The sequence below is a fragment of the Perognathus longimembris genome, chromosome 7 (genome assembly GCF_023159225.1).
Source record: "Perognathus longimembris pacificus isolate PPM17 chromosome 7, ASM2315922v1, whole genome shotgun sequence".
Classification (NCBI taxonomy): domain Eukaryota; kingdom Metazoa; phylum Chordata; class Mammalia; order Rodentia; family Heteromyidae; genus Perognathus; species Perognathus longimembris.
Window position 1 is genome coordinate 8,055,551 of NC_063167.1, and position 17,914 is coordinate 8,073,464.

Below are 17,914 nucleotides of genomic sequence, written 5' to 3' on the forward strand. Positions count from 1 at the left end.
GTTTCCTGGGTCCCAGGTAAATCAATTTCTAAGGACCCTGGTGTGGGAAAGGATGCCCAGAATGCAGATTGGCTTGTGCAGGAGTAAAGGAGAGATCTGTGGACAGCTGGATTTATGCTTGTTGGGGCATCAGTGCGCGAGCCCGCCAGGCGCAGCCGCTGACCACTCTGCTTACTGAGGAGCCTGCCCCTGCTTCCACCGGTGAGGTAAGCAGGGAGCGCTGTTACCAATGTGGTGGCCGGGGCCACTTCAAGAGAGAGTGTCCTTCTGGTCTTGTAAAATCTGGTGCCTCGAGAGGACAGCCCTCTGACTGGGCCAAGGAGCTACCCACAAAACCTTGCCCCCGCTGCAAAAAGGGATTTCATTGGCGAAAGGATTGTAAGTCCAGATTTGATGCTAAGGGGAGGCCTTTAAACTAGTAGTGGGGCGCCCTCCAGCCCCGTCACCCAAAAGAGGCAATCAGTCTAGTGATCAACCCAGTGACGGGCCTAATGACCAGCCTGAGGCCCTCTGGGCAGTCCCAATAGTCCCGGAAATGAGGCCAAAGACAGAAATTACTATATCTGGAAAGAGGTTCCGAGTCTTAATCGATACAGGAGCATATCGGACTATATTAAAGAAGGAGGGGGTGCCTCCGTGGTGGGACTTAATCCCCGGACCCCAGACCTCGGGGGTGGGAGGCACAGCTGAGAGTGAGACAACGAGGGACTGGCTTCCCTGGGATGATATGAAAGGTGGCAAGGGAATAGTGCGTCCCCTGATAATGACAGGCTTACTAGATAACCTGCTAGGACGGGGTATCTTGGGAAAAGTTGAGGCGTTGATAATCACAGGCTAGGGCCTGTCAGATGGCCCTAGTGGCTGCCAGAAAGCGCCTCCTTCCAAGGCCTCAGAGCAGAAGGCCCCTGTTTCTTCTACAGGGCCTCACCCCCAATTCTAAGGGCCACTGTTCCTACCGTCCCTGCCATTCGATGGCTTCTGGGTCCCCTGGTGTGGGTGGAACAATGGCCACTTCCCTCAAACAAGCTAGAAAGATTAAAGGAAATAATATCAGAACACTGTCCCTAGGGCATATTAGACCTTCTCTGAACCCTTGGAACAGCCCTGTATTTGTTGTACAAAAGGCCTCAGGTAAATGGAGGATGGTACAGGACCTAAGAAAAATTAATGAGCGGATAATCCCTGCTGGCACCCCTTTATGGGGGCTGCCATGGATCCCCTCCATTCCTCAGGATCGGAATTTCATTATAATTGACATCAAGGACTGTTTCTTTTCCATTCCCCTTGACCCCCAGGACTGTGAAAAGTTTGCTTTCTCCGTGCCCTCAGTTAACTACCAGGGGCCAGACCAGAGGTATGAGTGGGTAGTCTTACCTCAGGGCATGGTTAATAGTCCTGCCTCCTGCCAATATTATGTGTCACAAGTTCGTCAACCTCTTAAGAGCCAGTCAGATATTATTTTATATGTCTATATGGATGACATCATTATTGGGGCAGCAGATGTCCAAGTGCTAGATGCTGCCTATAGCAAGCTACAAACACTCCTACAAAGAGGAGGACTGCATATAGCCAGGGACAAGGTTCAGAAAGTATACCTCTTTAAGATCTTGGGGGCAGGGCTGGGGATATAGCCTAGTGGCAAGAGTGCCTGCCTCGGATACACGAGGCCCTAGGTTCGATTCCCCAGCACCACATATACAGAAAACGGCCAGAAGCGGCGCTGTGGCTCAAGTGGCAGAGTGCTAGCCTTGAGCGGGAAGAAGCCAGGGACAGTGCTCAGGCCCTGAGTTCAAGGCCCAGGACTGGCCAAAAAAAAAAAAAAGATCTTGGGGGCAGAACTTAAAACTAGACTCTGTGTGCCCCCTTAAACCCCAGTTATCCTTCCAGTCATCTTATACTCTGGTGGAGATGCAAAGACTGTTGGGGAAGATTAACTGGTTAAGACCCTGGCTTCACCTGCCTACAGAGAAGCTGCTTCCGCTCCATGACTCTTTGAAGGGCAAAGCGCCCACTGATGTTATTACAATAACTGCATCACTTCAAACCGCCTTCCAGAAAAATCCAAATGGCCCTAAATATGGCACGGTTGGCTCGCTAAAAGCCTGAGTGCCCACTTTGCCTTTGGATCCTCCCTGGGTCTGAGCTTTCCTCAGCCACTATTACCCAGTCAGGCAAGCCTCTTCAATGGGTGCACGCATCAGTGGGAGGAGCGCCCAGGGTTTATTTCCAGCTAGGCCAGCTAGCTGACTTGATAATCAAGGGCAGGGATACTTCCCTGAGACATTATGGGCAAGATCCCGATGTGCTAACCATTCCCTACCAGCTGTCAGATTTTGAATGGGTCAGAAGGAATAATGCATGGCTGTCCAGTGCCCTGGAGGGTTTTATGGGAAAGGTAGATTGCCATTATGGCACCTCGAGGTGGATGACCTCATTTTCCAGGCTACAATGGACCCCTCCTGTACTTTTCTCTACCAGGCCTCTTGTCAAGGCTGCCAATGTGTTTACAGATTGGGGAAGAGCAGGGTCTGCCGTGGTGGTACGCTCTGCCTCCCCTCCTGCCGATGGGAAAGAAAACACCCATTACTTTGAGGCAGTTACTGGATCTGCACAGTTTAAGGAACTGTACGCAGTTGCCCTGGCACTGACCCATGTCTAACAGCCGATGAACCTGTTTTCTGACAGTTTGTATGTGGTTAATTTGTTACAAAACCTGGTGTCCTCATATGATCCCAGTCAGGTCTCTGTTAAAAGAGCGGGCTGAGCCTATATTTTTACAGCACCTTCGTGGACACCAAGGACTGTGTGGGGACCTGACACAAGGTAATCATATGGCCGACCAGCTGGCCACTAATGGGAACTATTGTAGCTATGGTTATTGTACAACCTCAAAACCTTCAAATGGCCCAAGGACTCCATGAGCGTACACACTTAAACTGGAGAGGGTTGCATCAGAGATTTCCTTCAATTCCTATAAAAGACTTAAAAAAGATTATTAGGACTTGCAAGTCATGTATGCCCTTTCTGCAAGTCCCTCCTCTGCAATCTCCTGGGGTCAACCCCAGAGGCCTAAAGCCTAATGTTATCTGGCAAACTGATGTAACCCACTACGCTACTTTTGGAAGGTTGAAATATATATTTATGTCCATAGATACCCATTCTCATGCCTGCTGGGCCACGGCCCATTCAGGGGAAAGAGCATGGCATGCTGAAGGCCACTTTCTACAATGTTTTGCTAATCTAGGGCTCCCACTACAAGTAAAGACAGGTAATGGACCTTGCTTCACCAGTAAGCCTTTACAGGCCTTTTTCCAAAAGTGAAATATTAAACATACCACTGGAATACCACACAACCCAAAGGGTCAGGCCATAATTGAGAGGCATAATAAGACCCTGAAGGATCAATTATTAAAACAAAAAGGGGGGGCTGGGGAGATAGCCTAGTGGCAAGAGTGCCTGCCTCGGATACACGAGGCCCTAGGTTCGATTCCCCAGCACCACATATACAGAAAACGGCCAGAAGCGGCGCTGTGGTTCAAGTGGCGGAGTGCTAGCTTTGAGCGGGAAGAAGCCAGGGACAGTGCTCAGGCCCTGAGTCCAAGGCCCAGGACTGGCCAAAAAAAAAAAAGGGGGGGGGGAAGCCCCCATGACCAGCTGAGGACAGCGATGTTTACACTGAATATTTTAAACATCTCTAAGGACCAACCTCGGTCAGCTTTCCAGAGACATTGGTCAAGCCAAACACCTTACTTAAAGGTGGAAGTCCATTGGAAGGACCCCCTTACAGGAGGCCCGGACCCACTTATCAGTGCGGGAAGAGGCTTCGCATGCGTTTTCCCAACTGGGGAACCAAATCCAATCTGGATACCAGCTAGAGACTTAAAATATTGTTCATCTGAATGACCACCCAAGGGGCACCTGCCCTTGAGGGATGTCTCTCCTTGTTTTCTCTTCAGGAAAACAAAGACCATGGTGGATTTTTCCATGGAGAAACGGGAAAGCCTGCCTGTACCAGTGATGGACCCAGTGTCGGCCCTGTTTCTTCCCCAGACCTTGCCTGGAGCCTTTTGGCGCAATGTTTGCTGTGGCAGCGCGGCCCACAGCGTTGCACAAGAATTAAAGGGAAATTTTGCACACTGTTGTTCCTTCCTTCGCTCCCCCCTTTGCTGCTTATCTTAGGGGCCCCCATTGGAGGGAAATAGGAGCTAAAGGGTTTGGACACCTTAATGTTTTATGATAAATGTTTACAATAAGCAAGGGATTGGTACCTTGCTGCAATGTTTTCTATAAAGTGTCTACTAACCTCAATCGTTACCAGCACCCTGGCTGCCAAATCGCCAGGACCTGAACCTGCCTCTACCTCACCATCGAGGGAAGGGAGAGCCATCTGAACTACCTTGACACCAAAATGGACCAGGACTCCTCTATCTCCTATGGACTGAGCCAGATAAGAGACCCTCCATTGCATTGTGCCTGTGTTATAATTGCTCATGTTGCATTTGCCTTGTGTTATGATTGCTTATGCTCATGTCTGCTTGATGCTTCCATTTGTATTATGTTTGCATTGCTCTGTACTAGACAAATTGGTCTCTTATACTGTGAGCGAAAAGCCAGAGCTGTCCAGACAACAAGTGGCCTTTGGCCTTTAGCCATTTAGGAACCCCATGAGGTTGGTCACACGCCCATTAGGACCCGCTGCTCACTGAGGTCTGCTGGCATGAAAAAAATTAACAGGGCTTTCTTTCAAGTGCCAATCCCACTCTCCCCAAGTCCCCTCATCGGGCTTGCTGGCCCAGCAGGCAGGTTGGCCTGAAGTGCTAGTGTGTTAGCTGAAGATGGGTAAGATCCCCCATGGGGGTGCAACCTAAGACATGGCGCCCCCTCAAGTAAGGCGCCTCCTGCTGTTCAAAAGAAAAAAAATAAAAGGGGCAGATGTTGGGGATTCATCTTGGCCTTAAGGGGGGAAGGGCGAGGAGAATGCTCCCGAGATGCCGCCCTTCCCCCAGCCCTGGGGCAGTGTGGAAGTGAGCCACACCTATCTCCTTCTGGGCCCGGAACCAGAAGGGGTAGCTTTGAGACCATCCCCCACCTTGCGCCAGCGAGCACGTGTGCTCCCTTTCGAGAGGGCTTTGCCCACAGGGTGGTACTATGGGAAGTGACGTTAGCCCATGAGGGAGGTCCTTGGGAGCTGCTCTTGGATGGACAAGCTCGCCAGCCTATCGCCAGCTCATGCTCAATCCTCGTCATCACTACTATATTACTGTGAGCCCCTCCCGATTAAATTGGATTGCTCTCCGAAGCATCTTCGAGATCCGTCTGTGCCTGGCTTCCTTGGTGGGTAAGGAGGGAGGAAAAGGGGATCTCGTTTGGCCATGTGCACCTTAGGCTAGCCCGTGTCCCTTTGCTCCACCTTGGCCGCCTGCGGGTCGGGCACCCAGGGGAGAGGGTGAAAAGGGGAGCACTGATAAGGGAGTAAGCTTAGCATCCCCGCACCAGGGGAGGTAAATCTAGCCCGGCAGTGATCATGAAGAACATCACAGAAAAGGGAAAGACAGCAGTGGGATTGTGGAACCACAATCTGATTCCTTTGTTTCCAAGCATCAGAGTTAGCAAACCTCTCTTCACATTAGTCCCTACTGGGTCTTAGGTTAGCAGGTATTTTAACAATTTTATGGATACCTGCCAAACCATTTCTTCAACAATGACGAGAACCTTGACTGTGATCTTAAGCCAACAGAGACTACCCCAACTTCTTACCCCAAGTGACTCCCCATCTCCAGTGGAGGCAAGTATTGCCCTGAATTTTTTTTACATATTTTTCTTTATTTCTTTGGATATAGTTTTATTGTGTCTACATGCATTCCTAAGATTTTTTCTTTTTGAAAAGGAAGTATGTGACTCTGTTATATTTGAAATTTTTAACTTAAATTTTCATTATTTCAAGTCCTTCATTTTAGTTCCTTTACTAATTGATGGTATAATACTCCATAGCAAGCCCAAATTATGGAGACTACTATTCACCTGAGTACAGCTTTTCCATCCACTGCCCAGATGTGAAACTCTTCCAGGATTCTGCTGTTTTTTGTTTTTCTTTTTTTTTTTTTTATCATTGTGTGTCCATGTGCTTGGGCTCATTAACAAGATTATGTATAAGGTGCTATGGTAAAGAGGGTCATCATAGTAGGAGAAGGATATGATAGAGCAAAGGTGACATTGTGATTACCAAAAACTAGAGTGGGTGTGAGAAAGAGCCAGGGAGAAGATATCAACTTTATACTCTACCCAGTGACCTACTTTCTCCAAATAATACCCAACTATTACGACTTCTAAATAATGCCATCAGGTTATTAGTCCATTAACAGAGTTTTTAATTAAGTCTGAACTCTCATAATTTAATCACCTCACAATTATTATTATTTTTTTTTTTTGGCCAGTCCTGGGCCTTGGACTCAGGGCCTGAGCACTGTCCCTGGCTTCTTCCCGCTCAAGGCTAGCACTCTGCCACTTGAGCCACAGCGCCGCTTCTGGCCATTTTCTGTATATGTGGTGCTGGGGAATCGAACCTAGGGCCTCGTGTATCCGAGGCAGGCACTCTTGCCACTAGGCTATATCCCCAGCCCAACCTCACAATTATTGAAACAACCAATTGTGGAACAAGCAGACAACCCATGAACCTTTGTGGATACTCCATATCCAAACCATACATTTCTGAGGAGGACACCTAGGACTCATAAAACAAGAAGGTACTGGGGAACACCAGAAAAAGCAAGGCAGTCATACTCAACTCTTTTTGTTTCCCTTTCTTCTTTGGGAGACTGAAAAAGAAAGGAAACATTCTTAGCACTTCTTGTGTTTCTCCATTAAGATGTAAATTAAGAAACTGGGCTTTAAAAAATCAAGAGGAATTGAGGAGGAAGCTATACCTCTATTCCAACACCACATGAATCAGAAAAGGGAGAGGTGGGGGTTAGGATATCTAATGGGTGAGGACAATGAATTAGATGTTGATTGAAAAGAAATAACATCCTGGCCTGCTGACATTAATGGATGGTCTTGTGTTTCCAGTAGCGCACTCTCAACATTAGATAAAAATGTGATGTCTGTTGCTCAGGATTGAACCCAGAGCCCCATGTATATGTGCATTCTACCCTCGAGCCCTGCCACCAGCCACTGGGTTTCTTACTATACAATTTGAAATTCAATAAAGCCACTGGTTCAGGAGATGATTTCCACTGAAATTACAACTAGTACTTCACAGTTCCCAAGTGGACTTGAGACAGACACCAACAGTGAAGCAACATCTGTTCAAGAGGCAGAAAGATAGGAGGTAACATGTATAGAAGTTTCTATCGTGTTTCCACATGACAATAAAAGCAAGGTTGAGTCATGAGTTTCAAAACTGTGTGGCTGAAATGATTTCAGTGCGCACTAGGGCAAATGTGTTGCCCTTCATTTTCTAGTCTTAGATGATTGAGTAGTCATGGCAGGTGGACAGTGGCTTAGCACTGAGATGCCAAGAATGGTGGTGGTTAAATGTGTGGGTTCTGCACTTCTTGGATTGTATATGAAAAGTATACTCTCAGGTAAGTTGTTTGCTGTCTCTCGAACCTACAAAGAGCCGTCTCATTTGGATCTGCAAGATCATACATTTCAAATTATGAAAATATTTAAAACAGCACAGGTCTCTAAATAGACACTAACTGTGAGGTTAGTTTGACTTTAGCATATCAGGACAGTGTGTAGTAAAAGCAAGACTGGTGGTTGTTCTTCTTCTTCTACCAGAAAACTGAAGCAACCTTGCTAATCTCTGATTTTCCAACTAAGAGTAGAGACAAAGGGCACATAATAGCACCTACTCAATGTTTACCCAATCTCCAAGGAGCCTGGCCAAGGCTTAACAACATCTTCCAGATACCCCTTTTCCACTGTCTGTCCTGCTCCTAACAAGATTGGAGATTATTAGAATGAAACAAGGTGCCAGGGCTCCACACATATTGGGTCAGAACTAGTCCAGGTCAGGATCTGATGCAATCTCCTTGCTGGTTTTCTTAATGTGCCAATTCCTTTATCTGTGGGGGTGAGTCAGACTGTGCAAGGTATAAAGTGCCTGGGTCTGTGGGCAAGAGATTTTCCAAAGACCTTCTCCAGGTGGCAGGAGTTCCTCAGCCCATTCTGAAGGAAGAAGGACCCCATGATTGCTTTGTTGGTGACCCTCCTCATTGTTGGGTACATCCTGGTTCTGGGGATCAGCTTGTGGATTTTCACAGAATGTTGGCTGATGATTGATGCTCCTCCTGCCCTCGTTCACACAGTGAAGTTCCGAGTTCTGCACTGCACCGGCCACCTGATAGTTACATGGGTAACGTTGTTTTTTAAAATTATTGTATCATGCTAGACTACTGAGAAGGGGAGCCTTAGGAAAAATTTGCAAAAAGCCACATAGTCCAAAAGTACAGGCTAATGCACATTGGTCAGTGAAAGTAGGCCAGATCTTTTATTCTGGGCTCATTGTAGAAAGACAAAGGCAAGTACAGTAGTCATGAAAATGAGCCTGACTGTCTCTGTGTCTACTTGACAGAAAGACAGTAAACAGAAGGAACTCATAGAGTAGTTTCTAATAAGAAAGAATCTATGGTCTTTTTGAATTAGATAATGAGTTGGCCTGTCTATGCAGGACAGCATGGGTGAAACGGGTCATACCTGATTCGGTAAAACACATCCCATTGCTCATCCATAAGAAAGGAGCCTATAGTTAGGTGAGTGAGGCTGTAAGAGTCTGTGAGTGTTAATCTGTTTTGGAAGATTGGAACAAGCAACTAGTCATTGCAAAATTCTTTCTAAGCAAATTTCCATGCACTCACAAAACCCCGAGTGATGGCAATTCCTTCTGCTGTGTGGAAGAAAGACCTACTAGGAAAAGTGTCATTGAATCACCTCACCTCAAAGTTGAGGCAGCAGTAGGGCCTTCACACAGTTCTTACAGATGCCAAGAATGTGGAGGTAGGGCTGCGTTTGCAGCAGGTCAATGGTCAGCCTTTGACTTTAAGATGGACTGTGTGGAAAAAGAGGCGCCTAACAATTGTATGTAAGCCATGTGACTTCTTCCATGTGCATATAGGGAATGAGTCAAGCAATAAAGGAAGGCTCTGTTTTACTTCAGCAATGAGGTGCAGGCTGGTAGAAATGAGGTAAGAATCAGCGCTGATCAAAGCCAAGTAAACCAGGGATCTTTTGTGTGAATGCAGCAAGAAATGCTGTTCGGTGGGAATGAATGACGATCTTTCTTTGCGTTTCCTGTTTCTCAGTTCCCAAACTCCAAGACCAGCTTCAATATGCATCAGCCTTAGAAGATGTTAACATCTGCACATGGGAATTGTGTGTACACCGATTACCTGACACTGGTTTCAGAATGGCTGATAGAGCACGGTGGAAAGAACTGAGTCTTGAAAACAGATAACTCAACTTCGTCTCCAACTCTCCTCTAGGGGTGTATACTTGAGAAGCTAAGAATTTGCTCGATGCCCAGCTTCTGTCAATTTCTACATGACCTACTTCCCATACGAAAGGACCCTAAAGTGGTGGTGACCAACCTGCATTTCGGGACGATCCGTGTGAGGCTGTTCCAGCCGAAGGCCATGTCCTCTGGTCCTCGCCGAGGCATCGTCTTCTACCATGGAGGGGCTACAGTGATAGGCAGCTTAGGTAAAGAGCTTTCCTATGGTGTGTGGTCAGGGAGGAAGGGCCTCATTACCCGTCAGCTTCATCTAGCAGTTATCCAATGATCTCCTGGGAGGGTCAATTCCAGTAGTCAATGGAACTTGCTATGGCAAAACCACATAGAGGAGAGGAACATAGTCATTAATGGGGTTCTAGGTTCCTGGCAGTGTTCTCCATAATATAGTCCCTCACTCCATGTAGGGGTCATGAATGTCCCAAAGGGGCTTCTAGATGCGTGGCCATGACTCCTCCTTTCATTTCCATTACTGCTTTTGTCATATCCTCCCTGTCTTAATAGAACCTGAGACAAACCACTGTATTAATCACTGTGGTCCATCTAACCACATTTACTTCATTAAAGGGAATATATAAAATTGTTAATCTCCCTCTAGTCCACACTTCTTAGTGTTGGCTTTGACCATTTCAGATACCTAAGCCTTTTGGGGTCTCAGTTTCCTCTATTGTAATAAACACATTGCAGGGCTGAGAATGTGGCTTAGTGGTAGAGTGCCTGCTTAGCATGCATGAAGCCCTGGGTTTGATTCCTCAGCACCACATAAACAGAAAAAGCCACAGTGGTGTTGTGGCTCAAGAGGTAGAGTGCAAGCCTTGAGCAAAAAGAAGCCAGGGACGGTGCTCAGGCCCTGAGTTCAAGCCCCAGAACTGGCAAACAAAAATAACCCCAAACACCTCATGGTGGGGGAGAGGGAAAAGGAGAAGGGGAAGAGGGGGAAGTGAGTGAGGAGGTAACAAGTTATACAAGACATGTACCCACTACCTTACATATGAAACCGTAACCCTTCTGTACATCACTTTGACAATAAATAAATAATTAAAAAAAAAACACATTGCAGAAGATGGTCCACTTGAACTATGATGCATAGTAAATGCTACATAGATATCTGGGTTTGCTATTCAGAGCTGTAAAGTGTTATTTCAGAGGAAACAGGAATAGGACACAGGCAGCATGCTACCCCCAGTCCTATATCAGCCTTCCTCTCAGTGGGATTTGGTGGGAAGTGTTGGGTCCTCATCATGAACACACTGGGTTGTTCTTGTCTTGCAGATATTTACCACAATTTGTGCAGTTTCCTGGCCGAGAAGACAGACTCAGTGCTGCTCGCAGTGGGGTAAGTGGAATAAGGGGGAGCGGGGTAGCAGCCATGGCAACCAGGGAGGATTATGGACAAGATGGAAGAGTCCTGACAACAGGTGCCCTTTTATACATTCACTTCCAGATAGAGGCAAAGTGCCACAGGACACAAGAAGTGTGGAAAAAGATAACCAATACTGAGCATACAAGGACGAGCTGTGGTAGAGTAAATACAAGATTATATCCCTCCATTTTACACACTTTCCATCACTTTAACAAATGCAGGAGGAAAATATCTTTGGGAGAAATAAGATGTTAGTTTTCCTCAGTATTTGAGAGGTTCAGTGCAGGCAGGCTAGCTTGTTCTGTTTCTATGTCCCTCTGGTAAGGTAGGTCAGCATTGTGGCAGGAGGACATGGCAGAGCAAAGGTGCTCACACAATTGTAGTCAGGAAGCAGAAAGAGACAGAAAGGGGTCAGAAATAAGACACCATTCAAACACGGCAACCTACTTTCTCCAACTAGAACCCAATTCTCATTATGTCCAGATAATACCTTGAAATTACTGATTCATCAATGGATTCATTCATTGGTGATTTCAGATCCCTCATTGTCACCTTTCAATAAGTGGTTTCACCAGTAGGAACAAGCATTCAACCCATGAGGTATTTTTAAGGACACATCATATCCAAACTGCAGGGGTTTTTTTTGCCATGGACTTGAAGGGATCATAGCCATCTCATAATGCAAAAGTTATTAGTCCTTGTACAAGAGTCTTCAATGTCTTACTAGTTCCAAAACTGTTCAGAAGTTTGAGTACAAAGTAGTTTCTGAGACTCAAAGTAAATTACCTTTGTGAGTTCTTGAAAACTTAAGAACAAGTTAAATTCTTTCAAGATGAAATGGAACAGAGTAAAAATTCCCATTCCAAAAGGGAAGAATGGAGTTACAAAGGAAGGAGGAGACAAGAGCAAGACCAAAGTTTAGCTGGCAAAACATTAAGACACGTGCATCCCTTTCTGTCATCTGGAGCAAACAGTTCTGTGGTGTGATCTCCAAATGTTCTTGTAGGCTGAGTGATTAAAACTCAACTTCCTCTCTGTCGAGGTGGCTCTGGTTACTGGCTGCTGATTTACTTAGCATCTAACCCATTTCCCTGATATCATCAACTTCTTTGGGTCTCCATTGTAGCATTGGCTTCACCCTCACACATTCTGCCACCGATCACCCATCTCAAGGACTGACTGCAAGGACCCCAGCCCTGCCCTGCTTTGTCTAGCTTCTCTGGCTTCCCTTGTAAATCTCAGTGGGAGTATATACAACTATCACAAGTAGTCTTTGATGATGCCAGCAACTGTCTACCAACAGCTCATGGAGTAGCTGGGTGGTTCACTGTGGCATTAGCCACCTTGTGCTTGGGTCACTTAGCACGGTAAAATGAATTCTGAGGAAATGACATCCTAGAGTTGCTCAAGTTGATCAAGTTATACTTGATCACCTAAGATGGATGAGTTCTGGCCAATTCCTGAGATACTCTCAAAGGATCTTTTTATTTCCTTAAGTAAAATGCTGTTTCCTTTTATCTAGCCATTCTCTTTTACAACCAAACACTCTTTTTCCAAACGTTTTAAAACAGAACTTTTCTAGAAAACACTGAATTTTTCAAATGTCTCTTGTCTATCTTTTTCTTTCTAATTGCCTCTAAGCCTCACAATGTCTCAAAGCATGGAGAAAATGTAGAGTTATTTGCCACAATGTTACCGAATGGTATTCAGTCCAATTCCCAACAGAATCATGTTTTCATCAGTGACCCCATGAGGAAAGTCTTTTATGTCTACAATTCTATCAGCATTCCAGTCTTCAGTGCTTCTCCTAGAATCCAATATTTCACCTTAGTTACAACAGTTGAGGGCCTTGCAACTTTATATACCAACATTTTCCATATTCCTTTCATAGACTAGTGCCCAGGGATTACAAACCATATTCTCAGGTGGTAATAACAACCATTCCACTTCCCTGACCATCAGTTCAGAATTTTCAGCTTTATTTAACTCATAGTTTCAAAAGTATCATCCCATAACGAACTTGCTCCACTAATGTAGACCAGTCATAAGGCCAAAATTAGAGCAAAATTCCTTACCAAGTGATATTAGATAGTAGATAGTGTCCAGAAAAAAAGTTATACTTCCAAAGCACCTTCAATAGTCTACTTCTTCTCACTAGCTCTCACCACCAGCCACTGCCCAATAATGCCAACATATTATGAGTGAAGAATTGTTTCATCCATTGTTGAATTCAGAGCCCTCACAATCTTGTTGCCAGACTCAGTTAGGTGATCTCAGTTAGGTGTCATTCCAGGTTCACCAAAGCTCCAGCAAAGAATTGAACAAAATACACATGATGTGTAATCCTAGCTACTCAGGAGACTTTGAGGATCACAGTTCAAAGCTAGCCCAGGTAGGAATGTCTGTGATACTCATATCTCTAATTAACAGCCAAAAATGTCAGTAGAGTAGCTGTCGCTCAAATGATACAATGCTAACCTTGAACAAAGGAAGCTGAAGGACAGCCCTGAGTTCAAGTACCAGGAGAGGAAATTTTAAAAAAAATTACACAGTTGAGTAACGAGAGAAACATAAGTTCATTGAAGAGAAAGTGAAGTGAGAATAAGATGGATATTCTCCATAGGTAGGGTTGAACCTGAGCAAGAGACAGAAAGGGCCAAGAGGGATGGAGGCTGGGATAATTTAAGACTATTTTAGGCAGAGGTAAGGGGTGGAGAATTCCTCCCACTAGAAGGATACTTTGCAATTGGATAGTTTCCAGGGGCAGGTGGTGCTAATATAACAGTTAGTTAACTGTGTATCTGTCCTAACAATACGTTCTGTTAAAATTGTATTAATGATATGTAGCTCATAAACATAAGGTCTTAATTTTACAGGGATTCCCCCAAAATTCTCTTAAATCATCCTAGCAGACTACTGTGCATATGATGTGCCATAAAGTGGAATTTTATTTTGCCACCAATCAAAATTGTTTTCCAAGTGGCTATTTATTAGTACTTTTGGATGGTCACAAAGTGAGAAGTTAGGCAGCACTTTGGGGGTGTTCTTCTGGCAGAGGCAAATTAAAGGGCTGGTCTTACAAGTGACTATAAAAAAAACAGACCCTGTTTTCTCTGCCTGATTCAATACAGTCATGTCTCAATGTTTGGATCTACTAAGTAGGAATCAAAACTTGGATAAATGAACCTTTCCAAGAATACCTCCTATCCAAATTGTAGAGTGATTGAGCCATTAGGGACCACTCAAGAGTTATTTGGTAAATGAACCTTAAGAGTACTCTAAGATATGAAGAAATCTTAGTAAAATTAAGGGGAAAGTATTCACAAGTATACAAACAGCCTGATAATATTCTTGAGAAGTTCAAAAAACTATAACCAAATCAATATATTAAAAATTCTCCAAGACACAAATAAATAATGTAAAAAAGAGATGGACACTATCAGGTGAGTCTTACATTCATGGTAGCAGGTCTCTCAGGGGAGATGAAAGTGGTAGGGAAGCAGAATTATATAAAGGTCATGGTCATGGTTAATGTCCTGTTTACTGGTTCTGCAGGTTGAAAGTCATTTCATTGTTGAAATACCTCCTTATGTACCTACCTATGTACCTTCCTATGAACATACCTACTTGCAGACCTACTTACTCACATACCAACTTCTAAGAATGTAAATGTGAATGTGGAGAGTAACTAAATATAAATCTCTGTTCCAAAAAAAACCAATTGCTCGAGAGAAGAAAAAGGAAGTAAGCATTGGTCAGTTTGGTTCTGGATCTAAGTCCAGAAGATCACCAAAAGACAGGGTGATAAAGTTCAGAGAAGGGAATGAATGAAATTTTAAAAGCATTGTTATTTTAAGTTTTGTTGATGGACACATTCCATTTGGATTTTCTCTGTATGAGGAGACCATACAGCTGTAGGACTCCAGTAAGTCACTAAGGAGAACAAAACTTTTCCAGTGCCTAGACACCTGATCCCAACTGAGTAATGGGGTGTCTGGGTGTCTACCCTTAAAGTCCATGATCCAAAAGGCCTTGTGGAAAATGAAAATCTCTTGAACAGAGACTGCAGAAAAGTGTACTTTCACAACTGCACTGATGTCTTCTGAAGAATTTCACAATGTGTCACTATAACAGACTTGCAGAGATCTGGCCCATGGACCAGAGTAGACTGACGGGCAGCTGTAGAAGTACACAGGGAGAAAAAGAGTTCCAGACCTGGCACAAGGCGACCACAGGACGTGTCTGGGAGAAGATGGCAGACAGATGCTTCAACTCCTTCCTTCTCATATGACCTCCTCTTCATTCCTCTTCTCTCCTCACCTGGACTCCAATCTTTGCCACCCCAGCTCTCCTGACAGGCAGTGGGACCACCAGCAGTATTTATTTTCTGTCTCAAAATCCAACAGATTTGAAGTTGCAGGATCCTGTGTTGTGAGTTTGTTCATCTATGGAAAGATATAAGGATTTGGATGGAGAATTTTATCCACTCAGACTCTAAACAGGTTCTTCATATACACACATAGAAAAAAATGGGCATCAGCATCTTTGGTTGTTATAAACATTCTGAAATTATCTTAATGGTAAATGTTCTCCTCAGTGGGGTAGAAGGTGCTGTTCAAATGGCCTCTTCTAACCACTCTGCTCACTAAGATACTGGGTTTCCTTCCCCGCCCCCCCCCCCACATAGGTACCGCAAGCTTCCTGACTACCATTACCCAGTCTGCTTCCAGGATTGTGTGAATGCCACCATCTACTTCTTGAAGACACTCAAACAGTATGGGGTGGATCCCGCCCGGGTTGTGGTCTCTGGAGACAGCGTTGGAGCTACTGCTGCAGTTGTGGTCACCCAGGCCTTGGTGGGCAGGACAGATATTCCAAAGCTCCGGGCTCAGATCTTGCTTTACCCTGCTCTCCAGGCCATCAATCTGCAGTTACCATCGTTTCAACAGAACAAAAAGGTCCCATTTCTCGTCAGAGACCTCATGATGTGTTTCTTACGATATTTAAGAATTGACCCCTTCTGGGAAGATGCCTTGTTGACAGGTGCTTGTATTCCTGCCAATATGTGGGAGAAATATAAGAAATGGGTGAGCTCTGACAATCTCCCTGAGAGGTTCAGACACAAAGACTACAAGCCTGAATTTCTCGCCCCTTTTAATGAGGCTGCCTATCTGGAAACCAGACATCTTTTTGAGGCAGACAATGCCCCCCTCCTGGCAGATGACCAGGTTATTGCTCAGGTTCCTGAGGCCTTCTTAGTGACCTGTGAGTGGGATGTTCTCCGAGATGATGGCCTGCTGTATAAGAAGCGCTTGGAAGACCATGGGGTCCCTGTGAGCTGGTACCATGCAGAAGATGGTTTTCATGGATGCATATTTTTATTTGACAGCATGTTTTTCTCTTTCCCATGTTCTGAGAAAGTGATGGCTGCTGTGGTAAAATACTTAAGGGGAATATGATGGGCTTGTGGTTTTTTTTCTTGTAATAATGAATTTGTTTAGCATATACAAGACTCTGGGTTCAATTTGCAGCACAGAAAACAGAGAAGTGAGAAAAGAAAAAAGAGCCAAAGAAAGAAAATACTTCAAAACTGGAAAATAAGCAGAAAAAACGAATACATGGTACTAACAAAGAGTCTGTGAGTAAGATGAATCCAGGAAGATCTCTCCAACAGCTGACACCTTGGTGGAGTTCTACAACACTGAGGAAAATGAAGCGTAATGAATGCATGGTCCAGCACGTGTAGATGAGAGAACAATAAGGTTGTTTTTCTCTAAGAAGTCAAATCTGTCTCCAATACACTGAATGTCCTGTGACTCAGTTGTAGCATCCTTGCCATTCTCAGTCAGAGAATGATTATCAAAGGGAGGAAAGATGGCTCAGGGCTCAGTCTTTTTTTTTTTGTATCCCATAGGTCTGTGCAGAGTGACACCTACTGGGTGTCATTGAGTTAATCAATACTTTTGATGACAAAGCTTTCCAGGGACCACACTCTCAGTTATGGGTGGAGGCTCCTCATTGTTCCCAAAGCCAAGGTCACCTGTCAAACAAAGGCCCACCCGAATTTCCTCCAGCAGACCTAAGGAACAGGTCATCATCCTTGGGCTGGTGAAAGAAGGGGGCAGATGAGAAGAAATAGGAGGTAAAGATGAGTTCTGATGAGCTTCAAGCTTTGTGTAGTTCAAGTCTTTAATCAGATTTCCCTGAAGCAGATCCCTGACTCCCAAGAGTCAGGTTCTCAGGGACAAGTCTTCCCTGGTTGGTCTAGAGGGATGTGAAAGTCCATCTCTAAGGGAGTTGAGTGCAGACTCCTTTCTCAGGAGAGCCCCTGTGTCTTGCAGGTGGTTACACAGCACATAGTCCGTGCTTCCCCAGTGTCATTCTCTCTGTTCATAGAGAAGGGATGGGAAATTGTCACTGCTTGCTGGGTCAGACACAGTAGTGGCTTGCAAGATGGGCATCTGTGAGGGAAATAGCCATGCAGTGGTCCTGATATAGGGAAGTTATAAGGCTGGAAGATCTCTTCTGTACAACCGTCAACTCTCTGGGTATTAATACTGTGTTATTTACACTTCGCATCCCTATAACAAATATGGAAAGAACTGTTTAAGGGAGGCAGCATTGATTGTGTTCTCTGTGGTTCAGAGCTTTTCAGAAGTTCAATCATTTGTGGTAGAGAGGATATCTTAAAGCTAGTTACATCATGGCAGTCAGGAAGCAGAGAGAGAAAACAGATAAAATGTGAGAGAGAGGCAGGAAGAGAGAGAGAGACAGGGGAGGAGGAGAGGGAGGAGAGTCTATACCCACTAACTTTCTGATTTCCTCTTTTTGTCAGTCTGCCATCTCTGGAATACTGCATCCCTAATTCATTATGTGCCTATCTCCTTTAATCTGCTCTTGGAAACCTCACTGAGAAAATGTGCTTTTCTCATCTTTCACACATCTCTCAATCTAATTAAGTTCTCACAAGATTCATCAACACAAGCAGACACGAGGACACACCTCTCAGCTAACAGAAGCTATGAGGTGGCATCACAGGC

The 17,914-nt window shown here is 44.9% G+C and overlaps 1 protein-coding gene across 1 annotated transcript; it reads left to right on the forward strand.

The window, feature by feature from the left end:
* Nucleotides 1–8,191: 8,191 nt before the first annotated feature.
* On the forward strand, nt 8,192–16,333 carry LOC125354590 (arylacetamide deacetylase-like 4). Its single transcript, XM_048350266.1, has 4 exons — nt 8,192–8,359; nt 9,486–9,702; nt 10,784–10,847; nt 15,562–16,333. Exons 1-4 carry the CDS (start codon nt 8,192–8,194, stop codon nt 16,331–16,333), a joined length of 1,221 nt encoding a protein of 406 aa, XP_048206223.1.
* Nucleotides 16,334–17,914: the final 1,581 nt, after the last annotated feature.